At 33.5% G+C, this 25866-nt stretch overlaps 1 protein-coding gene across 4 annotated transcripts in view; it reads left to right on the top strand.

Moving 5' to 3' along the window:
- Positions 1 to 25866, top strand: part of LOC109681943 (sodium channel protein type 1 subunit alpha) — a 138166-nt gene that overhangs the window by 86078 nt on the left and 26222 nt on the right. For all 4 annotated transcript variants that reach the window (XM_074071011.1, XM_074071009.1, XM_074071010.1 and 1 more), the window contains exons 19-21: positions 18684 to 18804; positions 20947 to 21101; positions 23409 to 23582. In XM_074071011.1, coding sequence (XP_073927112.1) covers positions 18684 to 18804; positions 20947 to 21101; positions 23409 to 23582 — 450 coding nt within the window. The remainder of the gene's footprint in view (positions 1 to 18683; positions 18805 to 20946; positions 21102 to 23408; positions 23583 to 25866) is intronic.

Here is a 25866-nt window from a genome sequence, read left to right as displayed (position 1 = left end):
GATTTAACAGACTTTTTATTTACAGGATTTCAGTTTGATTCTTTTTTCTGCAACTTTCCATTTCTTTGTTATACTTCTCTTTCATATCTTGGCTGTCTTCCTTATTTTATATATCTCTTTTTTTATAATCTTAGTTTCATTTTGGAGCATGTTGAAATCCTCTCTGAATTCATTTAGTTGTTTCTGTGTCTTTTTGAGTTTTTTTAATCTGTGTTCTCTTGATAGTCATTGAATTGTTTTTGCATGTTCTCTTTAAGCACCTCTTGAAGCTCATTGAACATTATTATCATCATTCTTCTGAGGTTAACAAGTGGGGTTTCATCCCATTCGCTCTCTACTAAAGCCTCTATTATGCTATTCTTACCCTTTTGAGGAGTCATATTCCCCTGCCTTCTTTTTCTCCCCATGTTTCTATTTTGTGTTTTGCTTGTGTGCTGTTGATTAGTTAGCTAGGGGTTTTAATCACCTGTTATCTTTCCCTTGACTTAATTTCTATGTCCTGACTAGCTTAGTTGTAGCTAGTAATATTTCTGTTCCCTGATCTGGTGGTATAACTTAGCATTAGCAAATTCATAAATTCAATGCCGAATCAGTTATCTACATAATATATAAGGATCCCTTTGGTGATATTATCTATCAACAGCAGGTGTTGGGGAGATAAGGTTGCTTGGATATAGATACTTAGGTAATTGAAAAGATGGCACTAGGGCAAGGGGAGAGAAGAGGTGTGAGGTATGAGGGCTATAGGAATAAAGGCCTTACGTGTGTAAGATGTAGTTCAGTCTTGGAGGGAGTGCTATTTTCACGATGGCAGTGGGACAGGAAGGATGGGGATAGCATGTAAACTTGGTATAATAGACTATTCAGTGCATGGTCAGTGAGGAGAAAGGAGGGGCAGTGGTGAGAATGGGATGGTGAGGGGAGGAAGGAAAGGAGAAGAGAGGAAGAGATAAAAGAAGTGAAGAAAAGAAAAAGAAAACTTTTAAAATGGGGGGAGAGGAAGCAATGTGGAGCAAGGGAAGGCTAAGGAAACTGATATTTGACAAGAGTGGAAGAACAAGATAGGTAACAATAAGTTGAAAAATGAAAGGAATAAAAAAATCTGTTCAATGCATTTCTGGACTCTTTCATCTGATTTAGAGTCTCTCTTTGTGTCTCTGCCCCTTCTTAAGGTTGGTATGCTGGTCTGTGTGGCAGTGGATGTTGCCTCTTGCCTCTCCCTGTAGGGGAGCTTTGGAGGGGATGGGCTCAGGGTGTTTGAACCCAGACTTCTCTTGGTGGGATGCGCCATCTGGTATAGGTGGGTTCTCTGAAGTGGTACTTTGAGGAGATAGTATGTGAGCAGTCACCAGCTCTTACTGCCCACAAGGCAAGCCTGGGAGCTAGAATCAAGCTTTTCGATGGAGGGAAAATATTCCCCCCATTTATTTGGCCACCAATTTTGTCCAGGGGGAATGTGAGCTGCCTACCGCTGTGCTGGTCTATGTGGTTCCCTCCAGAGCAGTTAAAGTGTCTCACCTGCACTCACCTGGCAGGGTTACAGCTTAACTCAGCTCTGGAATAGCAGAGGCAGGTGGTGCAAGCCGGTTCCATGTCCACAAATTTTGGCGGATCCAGGACATCCCAGATGCTTGCAGGACTTGTTCTGTAGTTCTCTGCATTGCAATTTTGCTTTTCCAAGTTCCAAGAGAGGAGAAAAGAAGCCACAAAAGATACAAAAAGTGGGGGGGGGGAATGGCTTCCCAGTGGGTGAACCAGCAGCTGCTTCTGGTCCCAGTGCCGGTGCTCCCCGTGCTATTATGTACTATGAAAAGTTAATTTAAGGGTTGGTCATTGAACATTATGTGCACCATATATGTTGGTGGTTTCTTAGTTGGCACAAAAGAAAAGGGGGGACAGGGTTACCCAATCCTTGCTACCACAAATGTGAAGCATTTTTCTGAAATCATGGAGCTCAGAGCCTCAGGATCCCTCAGCTATACACCACCTTGCTTTCTTCCGCCACTACTTTTATTACTAGTAGCAGTACCAATACTCTGCTCCAGTAAGTTTTCTTGTAAGAATTACTAATAATATCATTCAATATTTGTCCTTTTTGTTGTTTGAATTTTCTTTCTATAATAAATTGTTTCACTTTTTTATCTGGAGATATTGATAAGTTTTTTGTCTGAACAGTGTTTCAGACAGAAGAATAAATATGTTAGAACCTAGAGACATACAACAGGATGAGTTTGGAAACAATCAGTAGTTTGGAATTGGTAAGGTACAAAATCCCAGGAGATGAGGCTAGAGATGGAGTGAAAGGGCAGACGATCTGTTTCCAGGAAACCAACACTGATAAGAGACACAGTTAAGATGAAAGCTCATATTTGTTTTGCCTCCTCCCTCAGGGTTTACTCATATATCACTGTCTCAATTCCAGAGTAAACGTGTAGGCTGTGTTATCTATACCTACCTTCTTGTGGTCTTCAAATAAAGAAAACACCTATCTGAGTGTGGTGGCTTACACCTACAATCCTAGGTACTCAGGGGGTAGAGATTGAGAGGATCATGGTTCAAGGTAAGCCAGGGCAAAAGTTAACAAGACCCTCATCTCAACCAATAAAACCTGGGAAAGGGTACACACCTGTCATCCCAGTTAAGCATAAATAGGAAGATCATGATCCAGGAAAATATGGGCATAAATACAAGAACCTGTTCAAAAAATAACAAACACAAAGGGCTAGGGGTGTGGCTCAAATAGTAGAGCACCTGCCTAGCAAGCATGGGGCATTGAGTTCAAACCCCAGGACCACCCAATAAAGAGAAAAAAAAGAAATGGAAAACAGTTAGCATAGGTCACATTTCTCAAAAATTTGAGTTCAAAGAGAACTGAATCCACAAAGTACTTCAAATAACTTGAGAAACTGTTTTTAAAACCTCAGAAACTTTTCTTGACTCAATAGTAAGAATAACGATCAGCTAGAAAGGTGGTCTGGACAGATATTGGAGAGTTTTGAAAGTTGGACAGAACTGATGATACTATGCAAAAGACAATATAAAATCATACATATCCAATTTGGAAGTAAATTTCTTTGGTTATGTGCCATGTTTTGTAGAATGTTTATCCTCTAAACACCTAACATAGTGTTGAGTACATAGTACGTGTTCAATAATTTTAGGGTTTAAGTTCACTTACTTGGATAATAGACAGAGTTTAATTTTACTATGGGAAAAAATCACTAATTCTACATAACTCACCTTTCACTTTTATTAAATACAGAGACCTTTGATACTTATAAGAATGTTATGAGGAAAAGCTGTGGGAAGCTACAAGCGCTCAAAAGCATAAGGTGATGTCAGCAAAATTTCTACTACAGTTTAAATAATTTCCAAATGAATTAAAATATTTAAATTACCTCTCTTTGGAATAAAAAAATACACATTTCTAAAGTAATAAGAGTACGCTTGTTTTTGTAATGACCAAGCTCCAGATTAATGAATAAAAGGTCCTTTTAATTCAGGCCTTGTTAGTAGCAATATCATTTGTTGAGGATTTACCATAGTCAAAGCACTGTTTCAGTGGCTCTACAGGTATTGTCTCCTTCAATTTTTGTACTATTAAACTAATATTATTATTCCAATTTTCCAAGTGAACATAATTTAACAAATAAGCACTTGCTAAAGTCACACAGATAGTAAGTAGTTGAAATTGGACTAGAATCCCAGCAGTCTGCTACAGTCTATGCACTTAATCATATACAAAATCTCCTTAATAATCTTTAAAATGTATTTTGGCATTTCAGTGAAATGAATTATACTGTTTATTGAAGAATAATGCATAGGTGTTAGCTGTAGGTTTGGTATTCACTAACAAATGCTCCTCATTGGTATAGGTTAATGACATGGCCAGGAGTGACTCAGACTCTCCCGGTCTTAGGAGGTCCTCTCTTTATGCCCTAGCCTGTACGTTAGGCAGATCTGCTTCTGGATTCTACACTGACTCTTGGGAGGACTAATTCTAATTACAGAGCACTTAGCCTCTCAGAATATTACTTAGATTTTTGCTTAAGGAACAAATCCTTCTTGGTTTAATGCTATCTGGAAGAGATTTCCAGATGATTAGGAAGTACTTCCATGGTTACATCACTAGTTTATGAGGTCTTTGAGAATAGAGAAAGCAGTAATCCTGGCTTAAGTCCTCAGCATATACAAAACAGTAAATTAATGAATTAGTAGAAAATTAAGAGTTACTTCTAAATTCCCACTTGTATTTCAATTATGTCATCTGCGCTAACAAAAATACCTACTTGCTGCTTTGCTGATTTTTTATTTAATAAATTTATCTTTAACCATATATGGGTTAAGGAACATATTGCAAGTTTCAAAGTAAGCACATGATCTCTATGGTATGGCCGCTATTTTCCGTGATGAGCACTACTATCTAGCCAGTAGAAATCCAAGTTCCCTCTTCCTTATATCTATTTCATTACTAGAGACTGACAAACCTACCTATCCTTGTCCACTTGTATGTATCCCTGCTGCCTCCACCCAACATCAGACTTCCATCTCCTAACTGTAAATGCTACATGCTCCACATGAGTCTCCCACATTAATAATATTCCCCTTACTCATCTAGTCTCCACACAATAGTAGGTGGTCTTTCTAACAGGCAAATTTGGTCATATTTCTCCTCTCTAATCTTTCAGGAGTTGTCCATTGTTCACAAAATAATCTATACTACTTAACATGGTCTATAGATCCCTCAGAAAATAGCCACCACTGACCTCTTCAGCCTCATGGAATCATGAGGCTATGCTGGCCTTTTGTTTCCTGAAACCCGTCTAGCTTTATCAGGGTCTCACCTTTATATCTGTCTTACATCCTGCTTCATCTGATTCACTTCCACCCACCTCATCCTTCTAGTCACAAATGTTTCTCTCTTCTACCCTGTCTTTCCTAGACTGTGCGGGTGGTGTTCTCAATATGCCCTATATTAACCCCATCAAACTTTGTGGTAGTTATTTGCTTATCTACATCTTCCATCTGATTGTGAACTCGTGAGGACAGATACTAGACCTTTGAACTCACTATTCTATTTTTCAGTTTCTAGATTTGGTTCCTGCCATATACTTGTATTTTCAGTAGTTGAAAAGGTAAATATCAGCAGTTAAACCTATTATAAAGTATACAATAGTGTGATGAAAATCGTTACCATTTATCAAGTAAGCACATGCCAAACATTTTGCATGGGTTTTTATCAAGTCCTTGTAAGAACCATGTGAAGTAAGGACCGGTTTACAAATTGGAAATCAAAGATGAAGATAATTGTCTGAAGTCCATAAAATTAGTAGTTGTGATTCAAAGTTGTCTGACCCTTAAAACAGTATTATTAACTCTTTCATTATATAGCTATTGCAATTTCCCTGCCAGTGAACCTTTTTTAAACATGTTAACATTTTGCTTAACTCAGTAAAGTGAATTTAACAATGAAAATATTGATTTTCTTTGTAATTGTGCTTTCTTTCTTGGGTAACAAAGATGTAATTTTGAAGTACTTTTCCTTTCTAACTTTTTGCATAACAATAATTATCTGTTGGTCCAGTAGTGATAAGATGCTGTTTCTTTTGTTGTTTGATATCTGATCATTGACAAATATGCCATGTTTTATATATAATAAAGCAGAATTCATAGTATATTAGAGCTGTATTCCTCTACCTTCATCTCTACTCTGGGTAAGTGTTTGTCTGTTTTAGATTTTTCAATTAATAGGAAGAATATTTAGCAAACATAAATGGTTCACTGAAGATTTTCTTTCCAACATACAGTTTGGTGAATGAGTCGTCTGAGGTATAGGAATGTTATGGGGACTAATGAATTAGTATTTGAGTTTTCCAGCTGCTCTGGAAATGCTAAATCTTAATAGTGTCTTTTCCTTTGATACTACATTGTTGATTTTTTGAGTATTTACTAGATTGCATTTAAATTTTTACTATACAGAGTGTACACAAGAAGTATTTACTAGTATACACTGTATAAAATGAAATATTAACACTAATATTTTGAGATTGTGGAGCATCTCATTTATATGTGTTTTATTTATATATAAAACCAGTAAAATGCCCAGTTTTAAATTAGTACTTGCCCAGCTTTAAAAATAAATTCTTGGGATAATAGCTTTTTATATAGATCACAGATACAATGATCTCTATTGGTTTTAGCTTTAAAATCTACAACTTTTTAGTCTTTGAGAATTTGAAAAGCCTTAATGCTAAGAGAGATGTGATATTAGGAATTAAACAAATACATTCTGTATCCTTTTAATCCTTAAACTTCAAATTATTTATTTTTATCATTTATTATATAAATTGAATTCCTATTAAACTCTGTAAATAAGCTCTGTTTAACAAAGCTAGTCTAAAAATGTTAACACATTGTAAGATCAAATCAGAGAATGAGAACAAAGCATTTAATTGGTTACTCCTAAAGAAATATTGTGGAATGTTTTATTTGCTTTGCTTTGTTTTGTTTTACCTTCAAGGTCAAAATCATTTGCTATAGTACAGAACATTTTCAAAATCAAGAAATGTTGTATAACTCCACTCAGGAGGAAAAAAAGCTCTTACCATCAGGATTGTAGTTATTAAGTGGTTATTGAATTCCTTTCTGTACAAGGCAAAGTAGATACTTCAGATACAATGTGGTCTCTGCATTCTCTCAGGTCACATATTAAGTAAGTCAGCCAAAAATATATGGACTCTACAGATCAGTGAGTAAGTGCATAATTTAGCTCCTGAGGGTCATGTGTAAAAATATATATCTTTTTCAAATTAGCTATCAATTTGGAATTTAGTACATTGAAGATTGACTAATGCTTAATACTAAAATGGATTATAAAAATATTCATCTCAAAAGCAGTGAGAACTAATGCTTTATTTTGTGACTTATGAATTTCAAAACAAAAGTGACATGTAATGTAAGAAGAAGAGAGGAGAAATTAATTGACCTTTTTGGTTTTTTAAGTCAACAAAATGCTTGTTTGGGAATATTTTAGTACTGTTGTTATCCAATTTCTTTAGTAGTTTATCATGTGCAAAAGTAGAGATGGACTCTTTTTATGCATCTACAGAGCTTTTCCCACTTTTTGAGCACTAGTATTGTTATCATAATCAATGAAGAACTGAGTTTATCTTTGGTTTTAGCAAAGAGAAAAAATATAATATATTGGTTGTTAGGGTTTTCATACATTGTTTTTATGCCATGATGAAATATAAAGAAAATTGAAAATTTGAATGATATAAATAGTAAAAGTAAACATCGTAACTTTATATATTTCAAAAATTGCATTTACAGAGTGTTCTTATTTTCAAATGTCCAAAATATATTTATATAAATCAACCATAATTGAATCTCAAAATAAATCTCAATAAGTACAATCTGGCAGACACCATATAGGACAATATGAACACAGTGCAGTTAAACCTGATATTAATAGTAAATTGGAAGAAAGAATGAAAACAACTTGAAAATTCAGTAATTGTCTCCTAAAAATATTGGATTATGGAAAAATAAAATACAAAGTCAATAGCAATTTCAAAAATAATACTGCTTATGTCAAAATCTGTTGAACAGGACATTAAATCCTTGAATATCTTAATATTATAAAAAACGAGCAAGAAGGGATGAAAGAACATAAAAATATCTTAACTTGAGAAATACACAGAAACAGAAAAATCAGTGAACTGATGATGTAGCAGACAATATTTGTATAGCAGCTGCTTCTTTGGGAATAAACCAAAACATGAAAGCATTTGATGTCCCCACTCCAGAGGAACTAATACAGAAACCTTAAAGCAACAGAGGTTATCATGAGAAGTGGATCAGTAACCAGGGTAAAGAGCAGTTAGAGATGAATCAACATGGGTCATAACACGTGTACACAAAAGCAATGCTAGGAATATTTCTGTATAGCTATCCTCAACTCAACTAGCAAAAACACTTTGTCTTCTTTATTATGCTTGTCTCTTTCCTTCAACAAAACTAGTGATAAAGGCAGAACATGACCTGCCTGGAACTGAAGGGGGAAGGGGGAATAGAGTGGGGGAGGGGGCAGGGGGAGAGAAATGACCCAAATAATGTATGCACATGTGAATATAATAATAATAATAATAGAATACATAGACTATATTCTAAAATGGCTCTGATGATCTTAATCTTTGTCTGATCCTCACCCCGTAAGTGGTTAGAACCTATGTATGTGATGAAGTATCACTCTGTAATTATGTTTATGGCAAAATGGAGATGATGTTGGGTGTGCCTGATCTAATCAAGTGAGCCTTTAAAGCAGATCATTTTCTCCCACTTGAGAAAGAAGAGTTGGATAGAGATCAGCTTGGGTTGGCCTGGAAGACAGCAAACATAACCATTGTAAACTGAGGTCAGGAACTTTGTGACAAGAAACTATGAGTGGCCTGTTGTTGCTGGAAGTGGTTGCTGGCAGTTAGTTACTAACCCTTAAATTTCAGATTATTTTACAATTGCAGGGAAATGAACTCTGCTAACAATAGCAAACCTGAAAGAAGATTCTGAGCTCCAAATGAGCCCTTCATTTCCAACCAATATTTTGACCTCATTCCAGTGAGACTCTGAGTAAAAGACTCCAGCTATACAGTGCCAGGCTGTGGACTACAGGAACCATGAGATAGTGAATTTGTGTTGTTTTAAGCTGTGAAATGTGTGGCAATATTTTATACAGCAATAGAAAACTAATACATTTTCCAAATAATAGTTGCTTAGAAAACTCATTTTTAATTTATAAAGAACAATTGCAATCTAATAAGAATATTAATACTTCAATATAATAAATAAGCACAAAGCAAGGTACAATTTATATGTAATAAAACATAATTAGAAGATAAACTATAATTATTACCCTTAACTATAATAAAATTAATATTTAAAAAAATCATAATTTACTCTCTATCATCTGGCCAATAAAAGATTTTTTAAAAGCAGCAAATGAAAAGAAAAAATCCCAACCTCATAATGCACTCTGCTGTTGAAGGAAGTCCATGAGACACACTTAACACAAAGCTCAGAACATAGTACACTATCTAGTACACTAACTTCCAGTGAATGTCGAGTGACTAAACAGTACACATACAGCCAATATAGATAGAATCCAATTTAAAAGCTCAGGTATCTATAAATGATTTCTCTGTTTTTCCCCTTTCTCCAGAGACTGAAGTCTATATTTCTACAGAATATAGATTGGAAGCCTCTCTTCTATAATAAGACAGATACTCACCTTTCATTCCAAAATATATACTGAATATTTATATGGTAGATTGGAATTTAGTTGTAAATGTCATCATCTGAAAGAACATTGTGTTTGTCTCAATTCTAAAGATCATTAATGACTAAAGATATAGTATTTTATATAGAATTTATAAGAATTAAATTCTTACGTTTCATCTTGGTTTCTTTCTTGTTTTTATAAACTATAATTTTTTAGTGAGAAGGTATTGATACCATTATTCATTAATATTTAATTAATTTAGTAGATTTATTATTCATTACATTAATTTAATTTATTAAGGTTCCTTACTTGGTATGAAAATCAGGACTGTTGCTATTTCTTGTGTATTGGCTTAAAACACCAATTTAGCCACTTCTGTACTTGTTTTATTTTGTTTGTTTTTCTTTTCCTTTTCACACAAATGCTCATTTATTTACATTATATATAAATTTAGGAAAAGGACTAACATTTTTCCATGATTAGCATAGTTTTCTAAAATAGCTCAGTAGCCTTTGGTTCAATCTATCTAATATTCACTGGCCACTTATCTGAGGTCAGCAGGACATGAATGTTGAGACCAGTTCCCTTTACTATTATGAGAATCAGAGCCTATCAAAGGGGTTATTTGTGATAGGATTCACCAGTATTCCTTTGCAAAATGTTAGGAAGTACAGCATTAAACAAATGTGAATACTATTTTTAACCCACTCCTGAAAGATGTGCAAACTCCTTTTGAATACTGAATATTTAACAGCTTCATTTTTTTTAAAAAAATTGAGAAAACTTATATTAAAATAACTTTAAGCCTCTTGCTTTTGCATGGGTTTAATATTTGAAGTTCTTCATCATTTCTTTAGCATGAGCAATACTTGTAATTGTTCCTCTGTGATTCCCCAAAAAGAACATAAATCTTAAAGAATCTTATAAAGCAGCCTGAGTTAAATATCATTATAGATATTTTTGTTCCTATCACTTTTTAAAATAATTATCCAGCCACGCATGGTGATAGTTAATCCCAGCACTTAAGAAGCAGAGGCAGGAGGACTGTGAGTTTGAGGCCAGCCTGGGCTACACAGTAAGACCCTGTCTCAAAAAGTAAATAAATATAATTACTCACAATTAACTTTACAAAATTTTTATGTACATGTATAGGTGTGGAAGATTTACCTTTATTAAATTTATTTAGTGATTTAAAATTCTTTTTTATTTTAGTTTTACTTTCCAGTTTAATTTCCAAATTATACATGCATGATAAGCATAAACTCACCTGGAGAAAGCAGAAATGCACAGGGTGCTAGAGAGTAGCCAATCACCTGCCCAATTTTGGCATATCAAGGGCCGTAGTCATGGGATCTTACAGATAAAATGCCGAGCATCACTAACTTGGCAAGTAAGATAGAATGAAGTGAGGTTACAATAAAAAACTTTCTGTGCTAAGATGTTGCACAAAAAAGTGCTGAAAGGTGTTTCAATGAGAGAGCAGTGATGGAAAAAATGCCACAATGAGCAGGAGCCAGAGAACATTAAGAAGCTCACCTTAAATAAAGCACAATTTCTGTGAACCATAGATTTAGTTGACATACTAAGTTGGAGGCAAAAGTTTCATCTGGCAATATTTGAAATAGCTAGTCATTCAATAATCAGTCTCTTATTGGGCACCTAGCACAAGCCAGGCCTTGTAGTCTACACAGTCTAAGTTAGGTAAGATAAGAATGACAGTGATCACTTTCATTTGCAATTCTTCAAAGTGGAAGTGACAAGAATGAGTACAATGTTCATAAGAGTTTGGAAAATAGAGAGAAGAGTTATTTCAGAGGTAGAATTAAGCAAGTTTGAGTTTCAATTACTATCAGTACTTAAAATAAGTAACAGTAAACAAGGAGATTATGAGTCTTGATGTGAAAGAATGATAATGTAATCAACCAGAATAAGGAAATTAATTAAAGGAGTTAGTTTAGGATAGGAAAAAAAAACCCATGGATTCAACTAGGAATGTTGAATTTGAATGCTATTAGGCACATCTCTGCTTCCTTACAGTAATTCAGATAGACCATAGAATGTACTTATTGAAAATTAACCTGTAAACATCTAGAGGATTACTAGGTATACTTAGAACAAGTTCACCCCTTTCCTTGTATTCCTTCACCCTCCTCTCTCAAAACTTCTAAAATACAGATTGATCCCCAAGCGTATGCGTGAAAAAGGAAAATATCAATCCTGGATGGAAAAAAAAAAGGAAAGTATACTTGGATATACATTGAGTAACTTGTAATATATTACAAAGTTGTTTTTATGAGACAAGAACATGTGATTTTAAAGAATGTTCTTAAAAATAAAGGTAGACACATTGACAATAGCATTATCTCACATGAAGTAACTTTGTAATTAAAAAAGCCTTATAATTTATTTTAGCATTATCCAGACAAGACACATCAGGAAACTATATTCATGGAGGAAATCAGGAGGCATGAAATAAAATTTTTTATTATTTCAAGTTCACCTGTTTACATTAGAACTGAGAATTGATTATTAATTATATGTAATAGAATATAAAGTTTGTTATAGAGCTTGATATTTATAATTTGAAATCACATGTGAATGATGCTGAGCAAATTTGAATGTGTTAAAATTTTTTAGAATTAAAATTGTACTTTTAAAAAAAATTCTCTGTGAAATCATCTCAATTGATGCAGGAAAAAAAAACCTCTGACAAAATTCAACAATCTTTTATGATAAAAAGCTGTGAAGAAATTAGGAGTATAAGTAATGTACCTTAACATAATAAATATATATGACAAACCTACACCCAACATCATAATAAGTAGGGAAATGCTGAACTCATTTCTTCTAAAGTCAGGAGGGAGACAAGGGTGTCCCCTCTCTTTACTCTTATTCAATATAGGCTGGAACTCCTAGCCAGAGCAATGAGTCAAGAGGGAGAAATAAAGGGATTCAAGTAGGAAGGAAGAAGTCAAATTATCCCTATTTGTAAAAGATATGGTCCTGTACTTAAAGACTCCAAAAACTCTACCAAAAAACTAAAAAAATCTGATAAACCCTTTTGGCAACACACCAGGATATAAGAATCAACATACAAAAATCAATAGCTCTTCTATATACCAACAATGAACAAGCTGAGAAAGAAATCAGGAAAACAATCCCATTCACTATAGCCTCAGAAAAAGAAAAAAACCAAGGCATAAATTTAATCAAGAAGGTGAAAGATGTCCACAATGAAAAATATAGAAGCATGAAGAAAGAAGGTGAAGAAACATCAGAAGTTGGAAACACTTCCATGGTTTGACAGAATAAATATCATGAAATGACTACACTACTGAAAGCAATCTATAGATTTGATGCAATGCCCATCAAAGTTTCAAAGTCATTCTTTATAGAAATAGAAAAATCATTCCTAAAATTCATATGGAAGTATAAAAGACCTCAAATAGCAAAAGCAATCCTGCGCAAACAGACAAACAGTGGAGGTATTACAATACTGAACTTCAAATTATATTACAGAACTCTAGTAACAAAAACAGCATGGTACTAGAACACACACACACACAAAGACAAATAGAATGAAATAGACGACCCAGAAATAAAACCACATAGTAACAGCCATCTGTTTTTTGGCAAAGGAACCAAAAACATACATTGGAGAAAAGAGCCTCTTCAACAAATGGTGCTGGGAAAACTGGTTATCTACATGCAGAAGACAGATACCAGACCCCTAACTCTCACCCTGTACAAAAATCAACTCCAAATAAATCAAAGATTTTAATGTAAGCTCTGAAACTTTGAAAACATAAGAAAACTTTGGAAGATATAGTAATAGATACATATAGGCATAGTAAATTATTTTGTGAATAGGATTCCAATTGCCCAAGAAATAAGAGCAAAAATGGACAAATGAGACTACATCAAACTTAAAAGTTTCTGCACTTAAAAAGAAACAATTACCAGAATCAAGAGACAATCCACAAAATGGGAGAAAATCTTCACCAGCTTTTCAACAGATAAAGGATTAATATCGAGGATATACAAAGAGCCAAAAAATGTAAACAGCAAAAAAACAAATAATCCGATTAATAATTGGGCAAACAAATTGAACCATCAGTTCTCAGGAGAGGAATACAAATGTATAATAAATGCATGAAGAAACGTTCAGCATCTTTAGCCATGAAGTTAATGCAAATCAAAACCACATTAAGATTCCATCTCACCCTTCAAGAAAACTAACATCATCAACAACCCTCACACACTGTTGGTAGGAATGTAAACTAGTGCAGCCACCTAGAAATTATTATAGCCATTCCTCAAAAAATCTAAACATTACTTTGACCCACCATACCACTCTTAGGCATATATCTAGAGGACTGTAAATCAATATACAAGAAAAACAACAGCATACCCATGTTTATTGCAACTCTGTTCACAACAGCCAGATTGTGGAATCAGCCAAAGCGTCCATCAACTAATGAATGGATACATAAAATATTATGTATGTAATATAACATATAACATAAAATAATATTATATATTATATATACACCATTATTCAGACATAAAGAAAAATGAAATCATATCATTTCCCAGAACATAGATGGAATTGGATCAAAGGTCATCACCATGTTGAGCAAGATAAACCAAGCTCAAAAAGCCAAATAGTGCATATTTTCACTCATTTGTGGAATCTAGACCTAAAATGATGATGATATGAAGATAACATAATCAAATACACCAAACACAGCTTGAAAATAGGGGGAGGAGGAAAAGGGTATGGGAGTTAAATGGAAGGGCTGAACTTGATCAAAGTATACCATACACATCTGTGAAATTATCACAAGGAAACCCCCTTTTATTTTTATTTTACATTAATCCAAAAATAAAATAAAAAATTCCCTGTGAGTTGAAATAATACCATGCCAAAGCCTTTTATTATTTCTTGCTCTTAAGTGACTATTTTGACATTTGCTTTATAACAAGTGTGTAATTAGGTTCATAGAGTTACTGTAAACACATACTGAATATAACTGCTGTTAACAGCTACCTAATATTAACCTGTTTCAGCTAATGAAATAATTTCCATGAATATGCTGAGTTTTTTATGCTATAAAATTCTATCATTATGTTGCTGTGTGAACCCACGTTTTTTGCTATTGTTCCAGAAAGCATTGTGGTTGTAAAGAAAAACAAAAAATGGGCTTTGGGCTCAAAAATAATTATCTCAAATCTTGGCTTTCTCATTTATGACATTAGACAAGTCACTTAATCTACCCAAGTCTTACTTTCCTCATCTATAAAATGAGAGCAGTCACGCCACTCTCAGAGGTTTTAAAACTGTTTGGATTAAGTGAAATGAGTAAAAAGTATTTAATAAAGCAGCAAACAAGATGGTGCGTGGTCAAACTCTCAACCCATAATATCTCAGGCAGATCCCGCAACCACCTGTTTTGTGACTTTGACTGCCTCTGGCTTTGCCACTAATGTTTTTCAATTTGGAGAATAACAATAATCACCAATTCCTTGACATATAGCTCATCCACAGTTCCTATTTGTCTACAGAGTAGTCCTCAAGAAACAGCAAAGCAATACACAAATTCTTAAAATGTTTTAAATATAAGCTAATTTATAGTTCACAGCATCTTATGATGTCTCTAATAGCCACTGCCTCCTTAGAGTTGCTGATATACTGCAAGAATGACAGCAGTAATTTTACCTCATTCAACATTTACCAAACAGGTTAGGGTTTGTGAATGTCCAACTGCACACCAGTATTCCAATACTTATCTTATTTAATTTACATTTTACTTTGCTCTTCTATTCATTTATATCATCATTACACAGAATTGTTTCATAATTCAAGATAATAAAATAGTAGTGAAAAATAACACAAACTTTAAAACTCAGATTGTCTTTGTAAACTAGGACCCTAATATAAAAATAACAGGAAAACTGTGAGTGTGCATGTATTGAAAAAAGTGATTTTGTAAGCATGACAGTCTTATATAAGTACCCTAAAATAAAGATAAAAGTAAGAAATATGGAGATGAATATCTAGAAAGTGAATGTATTAAACTCCTCATCTATTTACCTTCTTCATAGAATGTTATTTCAAAAACTCATCAAAAAGTAACCAAGGCCTCTTTGGTTCTTGTAATTTTCAAACAATGTAGTCACTACTTACATAAATCTTTGTTTCATCAAGTGAATAATTTTTTACAGTTAAAGGCAGAATAAAATCAATACTATACAGGTATAACTGAGAACAGCACTCCTCATAAGAAAACAAATATTGTTAGCAAGACTAGCTATTGGCAATATTTTATTATTAAATGGCATTGCTATTGAAGAATATCACTGGCACACAGAAGAAAGAGCAAATGTTAGCTACCTGTACCTGCTAGGATCTAATTCACCTTACTGTTGCATGAAACAACTGATGTGCAGAGAACAAATCTTTATGTATGGCACTTAAGAATAAATTGTACAACTTTTGTTCTGTTTATCACCCAAAACCCATACACTTGAAGAGGAAATTTTTATTTTAATGATGTCTTATTTTGTGAGTCTTAATATAGATTAGAAAGGATATCTGGGGATCTGATCTAGCAGATCACAGCTATGTAAATAGCAAGGTAGATTTGCTATTGAAGTTGATTCTGCATATGAAGGCCTTTCCACACATAAGTTTATTCACAGGAAACTGTATGCTTTCTAGGAATTAATGAGTGTTGGCATAAGTTGTAAAACTTCTCCGATCCCATTTACCAGTTGTTACATGAAGAATGAGCTTTTATACAGCGAAGAACAATGGGTGGTGATGAAATGTTATTCATAGATAATAAAATATGGAATGAATTTTTTATAATGCTGATAATACCAATGAAGGCCCTTTCTATGAATTACTTCCTGAAGTGGTAATACTCAGCCGAGGCCTATCACGTTAAGGCCAAATGATGAATCTCTAAATGTCGAGGATAAAACATAAGGAATCCTTGGGAATATCACATTGTGAGAAGAATGGTTTTGTGGAGCTTATGTCAAACCCACTATTTGTCAGAGGACCAAACCAATGGTTTATTCCTGGGTATTCTTTTAATTCAGTACAAATGCTAGAATAGAACATAAGGATATTCAGAAGCAAATGCAACGACAATATAGATTAAAACTCTGTTTCCTACTCTATCTTATCTGAACAATGTTCCAGTTTGTTATTTGTTTCTTTGTTTATTTGTTTTGAGACAGAATTTCACTGTGTGACCCAGGCTGGCCTCAAACTCACAATTCTACTTCCTCAGCTTCTCAAATTCTGGAATTACAGTCTGTGCCTCCATGCCTGGCTTAGTTCCAGCTTTTGAGTCTGATAGGCAGGCCAATTTATTATTTGTTGGAATGTTGAAATTAGTCTTTAATGGGAAATCTTTTTGTAATTTCAGATGTTCAACCTGAATACTCTGAACTATGCCAGAGTATCACATTATGACAGATCATAATGACCTATAATTTTGAATTTTCTATTTTATAAGATTAGAAGGGAAGGAAAACAATCATCTACATATAGAACCAAACAAAGAAACTTTCTTTTTTAATTTAAATTACTTTTTATTAGTGCAATTTACTTGAACAAAACTAGGACCACTCTATGCATCATTTGATCTTGGATTATGCTTTTGCTGCTTAACTATATACCATGATGATTTTTCTGACATTCAAAAGTCTACAGTGTGATTTTAAATGGCCACAACCAATCCATTTTTGTTTGATTTTCAATTTTTGACATTATTTAGAAAGATTCTATGCACATGTTTTTAAAATCAGGATTTCACTGTGTAGTTCAGGCTGGCTTACAACTCAGTATGCAACCCAGACTGGTCTCAAACTCTTAATCCTCCTGCCTCAGACTCCCAGGTGCTTGGATTATAGGCCTTCCTACCACACTTGACTGAATAAATGTTTCTGAAGAGAAATATTTATGTGTGTGAGCTATCTTTCTTTGAACAAATATAAATAAATTGGTGAAATTTTTTTCCAAAATATCATCTCTCTTTCATGTATGTGAAATTTTTATATTATGTTTAAACTATGTTCCTTAAAATAGTGATAGGTTGACTGAGTATTTAGTGTGCATTTCTGAATGTGTAATGGATAATATGTATAAATCTAAGGTTTGGAAAACACTATACTTTGTCTGAAAGCCCAAAAAGGGCGTTGTATGTTTTAGTCATCAAGTACTCAGCATCAAATACAGTATTGGTGTTCAATTAATCTTAGTTGAATAAATTATGGAATGAATTAATTACTCTTGCCAAAATTTAAAAGCTAGTTTGCCAGAATGAAAGAAAATTAAGGATTTGATCCTAACCTACTGGGTAAGTTGAAATTTTCTATTCTTTGTGCCCTTTTTTGTCTTTTGAAAACTCTAAAAGAAAACTGCATGTCCTGTTACTACTGCCAAGAGGGGGAATATTGTCATTTAATTGAAATTCTTTCTTTAGCTTCACAAAGCATATTGACAAGACTATTATTTATTGAGGGGAAAACTGAATTTTTCTGATATATTTACTGGTCTCTTTTTATACAACTTTGGGATCTAAAACATTTTCCAAAAATTAAAGCTGTTTATTTAATATGTATAAGATTATCTGTTTATTGATATATTTTAACCTATTGCATAGTGACTTTTCCCAAAGAGCACATGGAATATACAAATATTGACACATTTCAAATAAATAATTCTAAACACCCTAGCCATGAATATTAGTAACATGAATTAAAGTAATGGGGAGTATTTGCTCACAAGTAAGACATTGTTAAAGGAATATGTAGTTAGGGTTGGGGATGTCTAATACTCAGTGTTATATTGCCAGCATAGCATACACAAGAACCTGCTTTGATTCCACAGTGCAAATACGTGTGTGTGTGTGTGTGTGTGTGTGTGTGTGTGTATAGTTAAATATACTCAGTTATATGAACATATACAGGGCCAAGCATTAAAAATACAGAAAAACCTAATGATGGTATTTCCTTCTAATGTAGAATTCTCTTCCTCTCTTACTCCCTTTCTCTTTCTCCTCCTTCCTCTTCCCCGCCCCCATCCTCTTTACTCTTTCTTTAATCCATAGAACAGAGGTTTCCACAGTGCACATTGATGATGGCCAATTGTAACATCACAACACAGCAATCTGGTCTGATACTTATATTATGAGTTCTGGTAATGGAATTAACATAAAATAATAATTTGCTTATATCCTCTTCTTAATTTCTCTTTTGCTGTAAATTTACTATTTCTTTACATCAAGGACAATGCCAAATAAGTTCACAGCAAGAATCATTTCTTGGTAGGACACACATTACAGGGATTAAATTAAAGGCATTTGCTTTTTTATGTCCATCTCATGTACAGAAACTTAATGAAAGCAGTAGTTCATCAGAAGGCAGCACTGTGGACATTGGTGCACCCGCAGAAGAGCAGCCTGTCGTGGAACCTGAAGAAACCCTTGAACCTGAAGCCTGTTTCACTGAAGGTAAAGAAAAAGATCCTTTCTGTTAATCATTCATTCGTAGAGTGTAGGTTTTTAGCTGTTGGTCACTCAAAAGGGATCGCTTATATAAAATAAAATTTGGTAGTAGATCTAGTTTGATTGCCTATAGTAGGTTGACAGACAAAAAGCATTTAAACTCTGATGTTGCATTTTGATTATCTCTTCCCATTGTGTGAAAGGGGTCATGAACATACAGAAAAAAATTTTAACATAATCAAAACTAATTTTAAAAAATTTTAACGAAAATGGTGATTTGGCATTTTTTTTAGTTTTTATCTTTTATCTTTTATTTTTTATTATTGTTGTAATGGTGTACATTGTGACATTTACAAGAGTTCTTACAATATATCATAAGTTGAATTCACGCCCTGCATCATTCTTTATTCTTCCTTCCCTCCATTCCTGGAATAGTTTCAACAGTTCTTTTTCCATTTACATACATGTGTACATAATATTCCCACAATATTCACTCTCCTATATCCTTTTCTTATATCCTCCCTCCTTCCACTGGTATCACTCCCCCCAGCAGGACCTGTTTTGCCTTCCTAGTCTCCATTTTTGCTTAAAAAATGACATTTTTGTTTAAGATGCCTATGCAGGATGTTTCATTGTGATATTTCCATGTAAATATGTATTCTAACCTGAACTGGTTTATCACTTCTATTTTTCTCCTTTCTACCTTAGTCCTCTTCTTATGGTGATTTCAACAGGTTTACAAATTCTGTATTTTTTTGTATAAGAAGTACATCAACCATATTCACCTTCTTAACTTCCTTCTTTTAAGGATGGCATCTTAAATACTAGGAAATTCTCATATATATAATTTGCTTTAAATGTAATTTAATGACATTAAAACTAAATGAATTGCAAGTTTTAAAACATGATTTTTTTTTAAAAAATAAATTTTTAGAGAATGTTGAAAGAAACATAGCTCTGGACACCCAATACCTAAACAGTATCTAGTTGAGGCTGATGTAATATGGCATTAAGTATGAAACATATGCTTTTTTATAGCTAGTATTTCCTATGGATTCATATCCTTGGAACTTTGAGTTTTAGAAATATGAATATATTTGTATGTTTTCTATTTGGTATTATTTTCTTTATAGGACTAATATATCGCCAGTCTTCATTTACTCCCTATGTAAATTATGTGCATCATTCAAAATCTTTTTCAAAGTGATCTTCATCAGACCGTTGTGAAAGAGTTTCTTATTCTATAATAAATATACCCATTTAATTCATTATGAAAACTCCTTTTATCTTAAACTTCTCTATGCTGTACTTTTACTGCCTCGTTTCTTTCATTTTCCTTATCTCTTGTTCCTTAGCTCCTTAATTTTTTCATCATTTCCCCCTTTCATCTATTCCTCTCCTTTCCTTTTTTTTCTCCTTTCAAAATACTTGCCTCTTTTTATAACTTTTTGTCTTTGGGTGAGGTTCCTGAGTTTACCCCTTTCCTTATAAAACAGAATATAAGGGTCTTAAAGACAAGTATGTGTTCTGCATTCTTTTTTGGGGGGAAAGGGATCCTCCACATTTTAGACACACAGATATATCTGTGGGTCTAATTTTCATGTTACAGTAATGAAAGCAGTGTGAAGAAGGCAATGATAAATCAAAGTAGGACCATGCAAGTAACATTTTAGTGAACTAACTTAATTTTCAAAATCATTTTAAACACTTCAAGTTGCTCTATAAGAAAAATACTAACAAACCTAGCATTTTTGGAAGTAATCTCTATTATTATTCCTTACACTTTAAAGGGAAGTTGTCTGTTTATTATAACTTTCATTTTCAAGTCTTTTCCTAGAGTTACTGCAACAGTACAGTAGGACAACATAGTACAAGGCAAGCTACACTGCATTATTTTTATTTTACATTTCTTCTTGGGCAGTAACACTGTGAGGCAGAGAAAGCAAGAATTATTAGCAGGCTAAATAATTTTTGTAACTTCATGCAGTTAATAAATGTGCTCTTGCTACTCTAAGCTTAGAGGGTTATCTCAGCAAGTTAGGGGGTGACCATAGTCATAATAAAAAGATGAAAGAGAGACATGCCAAAAGACAATATGGAGGCAGCACAGTTATTTTATCTACTGTTGTTGGAACATTTTACTTGCAGGCTGTGTGCAAAGATTCAAGTGTTGCCAAATCAGTGTGGAAGAAGGGAAAGGAAAACAGTGGTGGAACCTGAGAAGAACCTGCTTCCGAATAGTAGAGCATAACTGGTTTGAGACCTTCATCGTTTTTATGATTCTACTCAGTAGTGGTGCTCTGGTGAGTTCAGCAGAAGTGCTACAGTGTTAATGCTTAGAATCTTCTAAAACAGATCACTTATTAATTCTTGTTAATAGTCTGACCTTTTATCTTATAGACTGTAGGCTTAGTTTATAACTATATATTTCTGTACTTATTTCACTATGTATACATGCATTTGTGATAACCTATTTATACATTTTTGCTTATTGTTAAGTGGCCCAGAAAATTTGGCCCTCCTGCTTGTTCATTATAACCAAAGTATATGAATATTCAGTTACTCTTTGCCTAATAAAAATATTAGATAGAAACCACAGGGTAGTTCATGAAGTCTTATGATTGGGAATTTAAATCTTCTGAGTTCTGTGGAGTTTTATTTCTTAATGGCATTATTATTATTATTATTATTTCTTTATGGGTAGTCAATAAATCCTTAGGGATTTGTCAGGAAACAATGAATGTTGACACCCATAAGTATTAGGCAGTATGCCTAAGTGATTCATTTATGGAAGAGTTTCTCTTTATAAGAAAGTGTTCATTTCACCAAAATCAACTTATATTTATGAAATCATTTACAAAAATAGGGCTGGCAGAGTGGCTTAAGTCCTAAGAGCACCTGCTTTGCAAGCGTGGGGCCCTGGTTCAAACCCCAGTCCCGCCAAAAGAAAACAAAACAAAACAAAATATATAAATATCAATAGCATTTTAGAAAAATACTGACGTAAACAGAATACTTAAACCATGAGATAGATGGATAGACAGGTAAATAAGACAGGTAAATGGATAAACAGATGATGATAGATTAGATAGATAGATAGATGATAGATAGAAAAAGAGCTTGTAACATTGCTGTATTTGCCCTAGTTCTAAAGTCCGCATATGAGGGAGAACATACAATTTTTGGTCTTCTGAGCCTGGCTGACCTCGCTCAGAATGATGTTCTCCAGTTCCATCCATTTACCTGCAAATGATAAGATTTCATTTTTCTTCATGGCTGAGTAAAATTCCATTGTGTATAAATACCACATTTTCTTGATCCATTTGTCAGTAGTGGGGCATTTTGGTTGTTTCCATAACTTGGCTATTGTGAATAGTGCTGCACATGACAAGGCAAAAACATATACGGGAGGTATGGGGTTATATAGAAAACCCAAAACATGAAAGCATTTGATGTCCCCATGTCAGAGAAATTAATATAGAAACCTTAAAGCGACAAAGGTCAACATGAGAAGGGGATCAAGAACCAGTATAAAGATAATTTAGAGAGGAATCAACCTGGGTTGTAACACATTTGTACATGAAAGCAATGTTAGGAATCTCTCTGTATAGCTGTCCTTATCTAAACTAGCAGAAATGCTATGTCTTTCTTATTATTCCTTATTTCTATTCTTCAATGGAACTGGAGAAAAGCTCAGAACAGGTTCTGCCTGGAAGGCGGGGGAGGTGAGGGTGGGGGTGGGGGCAGGAGGGAGAAATGAACCAAACAATGTATGCACATGTGAATAAATGAATAATAAATAAGTAAAATAAAAAGGATTAAATACTTTTTAAAAAAAGAGCTTGCCTGGTTGAAAAGCAGTCACATACACGTGTCTTTAACGGAAGTTTATAATTCTGACCAGGCTTATATTTTCCTACTGATTTCTCTGATGAAAAATTTTCTCTGCATGCCACTTTCCACAAAATATAGTCTTTCATCATTGAAAGGAATGTCTACTTACAACTAAAATATCAAGAGAGGTGCATATTAGAAGAATACACAGTTGAATCTAAATGAGAAGTAATGACTTTTTTACCATCATTGTCACACTATATCACTGCTGAAAAATAAAATTTCCACAAAATGAAGAAACAAAAAAAAGAAAACTATTTAAACTGAGCTCTGCTGATAAGCCACAATTTCTGCTTTATAAAAAACATAAGTTTCATTTTTTATTTCTTCAGCCTCCTTTCTATGGCAAAACAAAGGAAAACAAAAACAAACAACCCTCCCTCCCAAAAAAACTAGAAGCAAAAAGCAAAAGAAATAAGAATATAAGTTCAATTTGGGGCCCACATAAGAATATAACATCAAGAACTATTTTCTGAATGAGTCAAGTTAATTCAGTGAATTATGCTTTTCCTTCTTTCTTCTGGCAATCTTTGCAATGAATACGATAATTTCCCCCTTATTAAATATCAAAAGACCCTAGAGAATAACAAAATGTCAATAACTACTATTGCTCTGCTCTCCTGTCCCAAAGAAATGTCATATGCACATAGGTTCAGAAAAAGTAACATCGTATATACTAGAATTTGAAAACTAAAATGTATTCTTTTTCTTTATAGGCATTTGAAGATATATACATTGATCAGCGAAAGACAATTAAGACTATGTTGGAATATGCTGATAAGGTTTTCACTTACATCTTCATTCTGGAAATGCTTCTAAAATGGGTGGCATATGGCTATCAAACGTACTTCACCAATGCCTGGTGTTGGCTCGACTTCTTAATTGTTGATGTAGGTATCTGCTATATCTTGTTTCTATTCAAGCGTAGTTTGTCTTTTTTATATTCCAACTCTAAAATAGTGAACTCTGATCGCTATGTCGTGATGGCAGGACTCGCTACTAAATTCACTCACTGAATGATTGTGTAGTATTTGGAAGTCATGGGCTTTTTCAGTATTGATTTAGAATAGCATTGGAGGGATGAGATCTAGAACAAAAAGCTGCAGGAAAAAAGCATATGGACAGTTTGTAGGAAAAGTGATGGCATAGGGAATGTAAAAAGCATGGTGCTTACATTGCTTATGTTGTGAATCAGACAGACTCCCATTTATATCCCCATCCAGACCACTAAATTACATGGCCCCGATTCTGTAAAATGGTGATATTATTTGTATAATATTGAAAGCACTCAACAAACACAGTGGGCATTAATGTAATTTTTTCAAAATTCTCTTTTATCTCTTAAAAGTTGTTAAAGGTTGTTATAGAGAATAGATTATAGAGATTATAACTCTTTTGGGAAATAAGGTGTGCAAAGTGTAGGGAGAAAGATGGTCTTTCCTGGAATGAAGACAAGATTTACACCAAGTCTGTCACATGCTAAACAGCCCATTAATAAACCTATACCTAATGACTGATACTTCATTCACCTTAAAACAAGTGGCTTTAGCACTATTAAATATCATATTTCATGTTATCAGTTTGACATAATTTGAGCTTTACAAAACTATGTCCACAATATCACAACTTCACAAGCAAAAGTTTTTTCCCAAAAGGATAATAATCCAGAAGACTATGGACTTTTTGATGGAAAGTGTTTCTTGAACTAAGTTATGAGTGTATTAGAACCCTCTCATTCTGAACAAAGGGAAGGACAAAGCTGTTTGAAAAGCTGAATAATGTCACCATGAAGTTAGTGTACTGAGAGAAAGTTTTGCTTCATTATATAAAAAGGGGAAAGTTTCTAATACTGATGTTTGAAGCATTAGAGGTTACAGCATATTTTATTCATCATAATTTTTACACTAGATTTTAATCTAAATGTGAATTAACTTTTTGAAAATTTCCAAGTTTAATATTTTGCTTTATGCTTATTACATTTCTGAACTTTTGGTGGAAAAAAGATAATTGTGTTTATTATTATAAGTTGACTTAAATAGTGATTTCTGAAATGTTTTAGGAAAACAATTTTATGAAGAACTATATAGCTATGTAATAATAATGCTTTTTTCTATTTTCTGTTTTAATTACTTTATGAAGATCCATGTAGCACTCTGAAAAAGGCAAAAATGATTCTAACACATCAAATAATGTAAAAATTATGTTAAATGTAAGGCAATTTAATGTACTAAAAATAGAAAAAATTACAAAAACAGTGTCCAACATGTGTAACAGGTCAATACCAGCCACTTTCAAACCAAAGAAATTATAATCCTGCTTGGATGTGGAATTTTGGCAATTTCCTTATGTAGAGAATTAGGTACCTAAGGTTGTTCCATTAATTTTGTATATTTCACACATGGTAAATATTCACTTATTGGCCATTTGTGGACTGATATCATGGCAGAAGCTATAAATTACTGAAGGAAATTTTACTTTTTAAGTTAAATTATTTACATAGAAATGAACTTTAACTAAGTAAAAACACTAGGTACTAGCCAAACAAATTTAAAAAGTCATCTTAAAAACTGATTTAGCACACTAATTTCTGAGAATGCTGATTATAATTAGTTGCATGTATTAATTCAGGGAGAGATTTCTAATAACAAGCTTTGTGTTTCGTAACTAGCCACATATAAAGCCTTAAATTCAGCAGCAACAACAAAACAAAAAGATGACCAATGCCCTTTTCTTCCACCTGGATTTCTTCCATTGCTGTTAGTAGTAGTAATTACTGGTAGTAGCACTGAGGTGCTGGAGATTAACTCAAAGACTTCATGCATGTTAAGTATGTGCTCTACAACTGAGCTATATCTTAGCCCTTAGTGAGTAAATTTTTAATTTTGTTTTTCTAATTGCTTAATCATCTATATTAATTTGTCAACAATTAATAAATTATATGACATTTAAAGTTTTGTTGAACTAGTTTTTAATTAATGTCTTTTTTTTTTTTGCAGTGCTGGGGTTTGAACTCAGGGCCTATACCTTGAGCCACTCCACAGCCATGTGTTTTGTGATGGGTTGACTTGAGATAGGGTCTTGCAAAATAATCCCCTGGGCTGGCTTTGAACTTCAAGCCTACTGATTTCTGCTCCTAGGAAGCTAGGATTACAGGCATGAGCCACCATGCCCAGC

Source organism: Castor canadensis, chromosome 4 (assembly GCF_047511655.1).
Source record: "Castor canadensis chromosome 4, mCasCan1.hap1v2, whole genome shotgun sequence".
Classification (NCBI taxonomy): Eukaryota; Metazoa; Chordata; class Mammalia; order Rodentia; family Castoridae; genus Castor; species Castor canadensis.
This window is presented reverse-complemented; position numbering and strand designations above follow the sequence as displayed.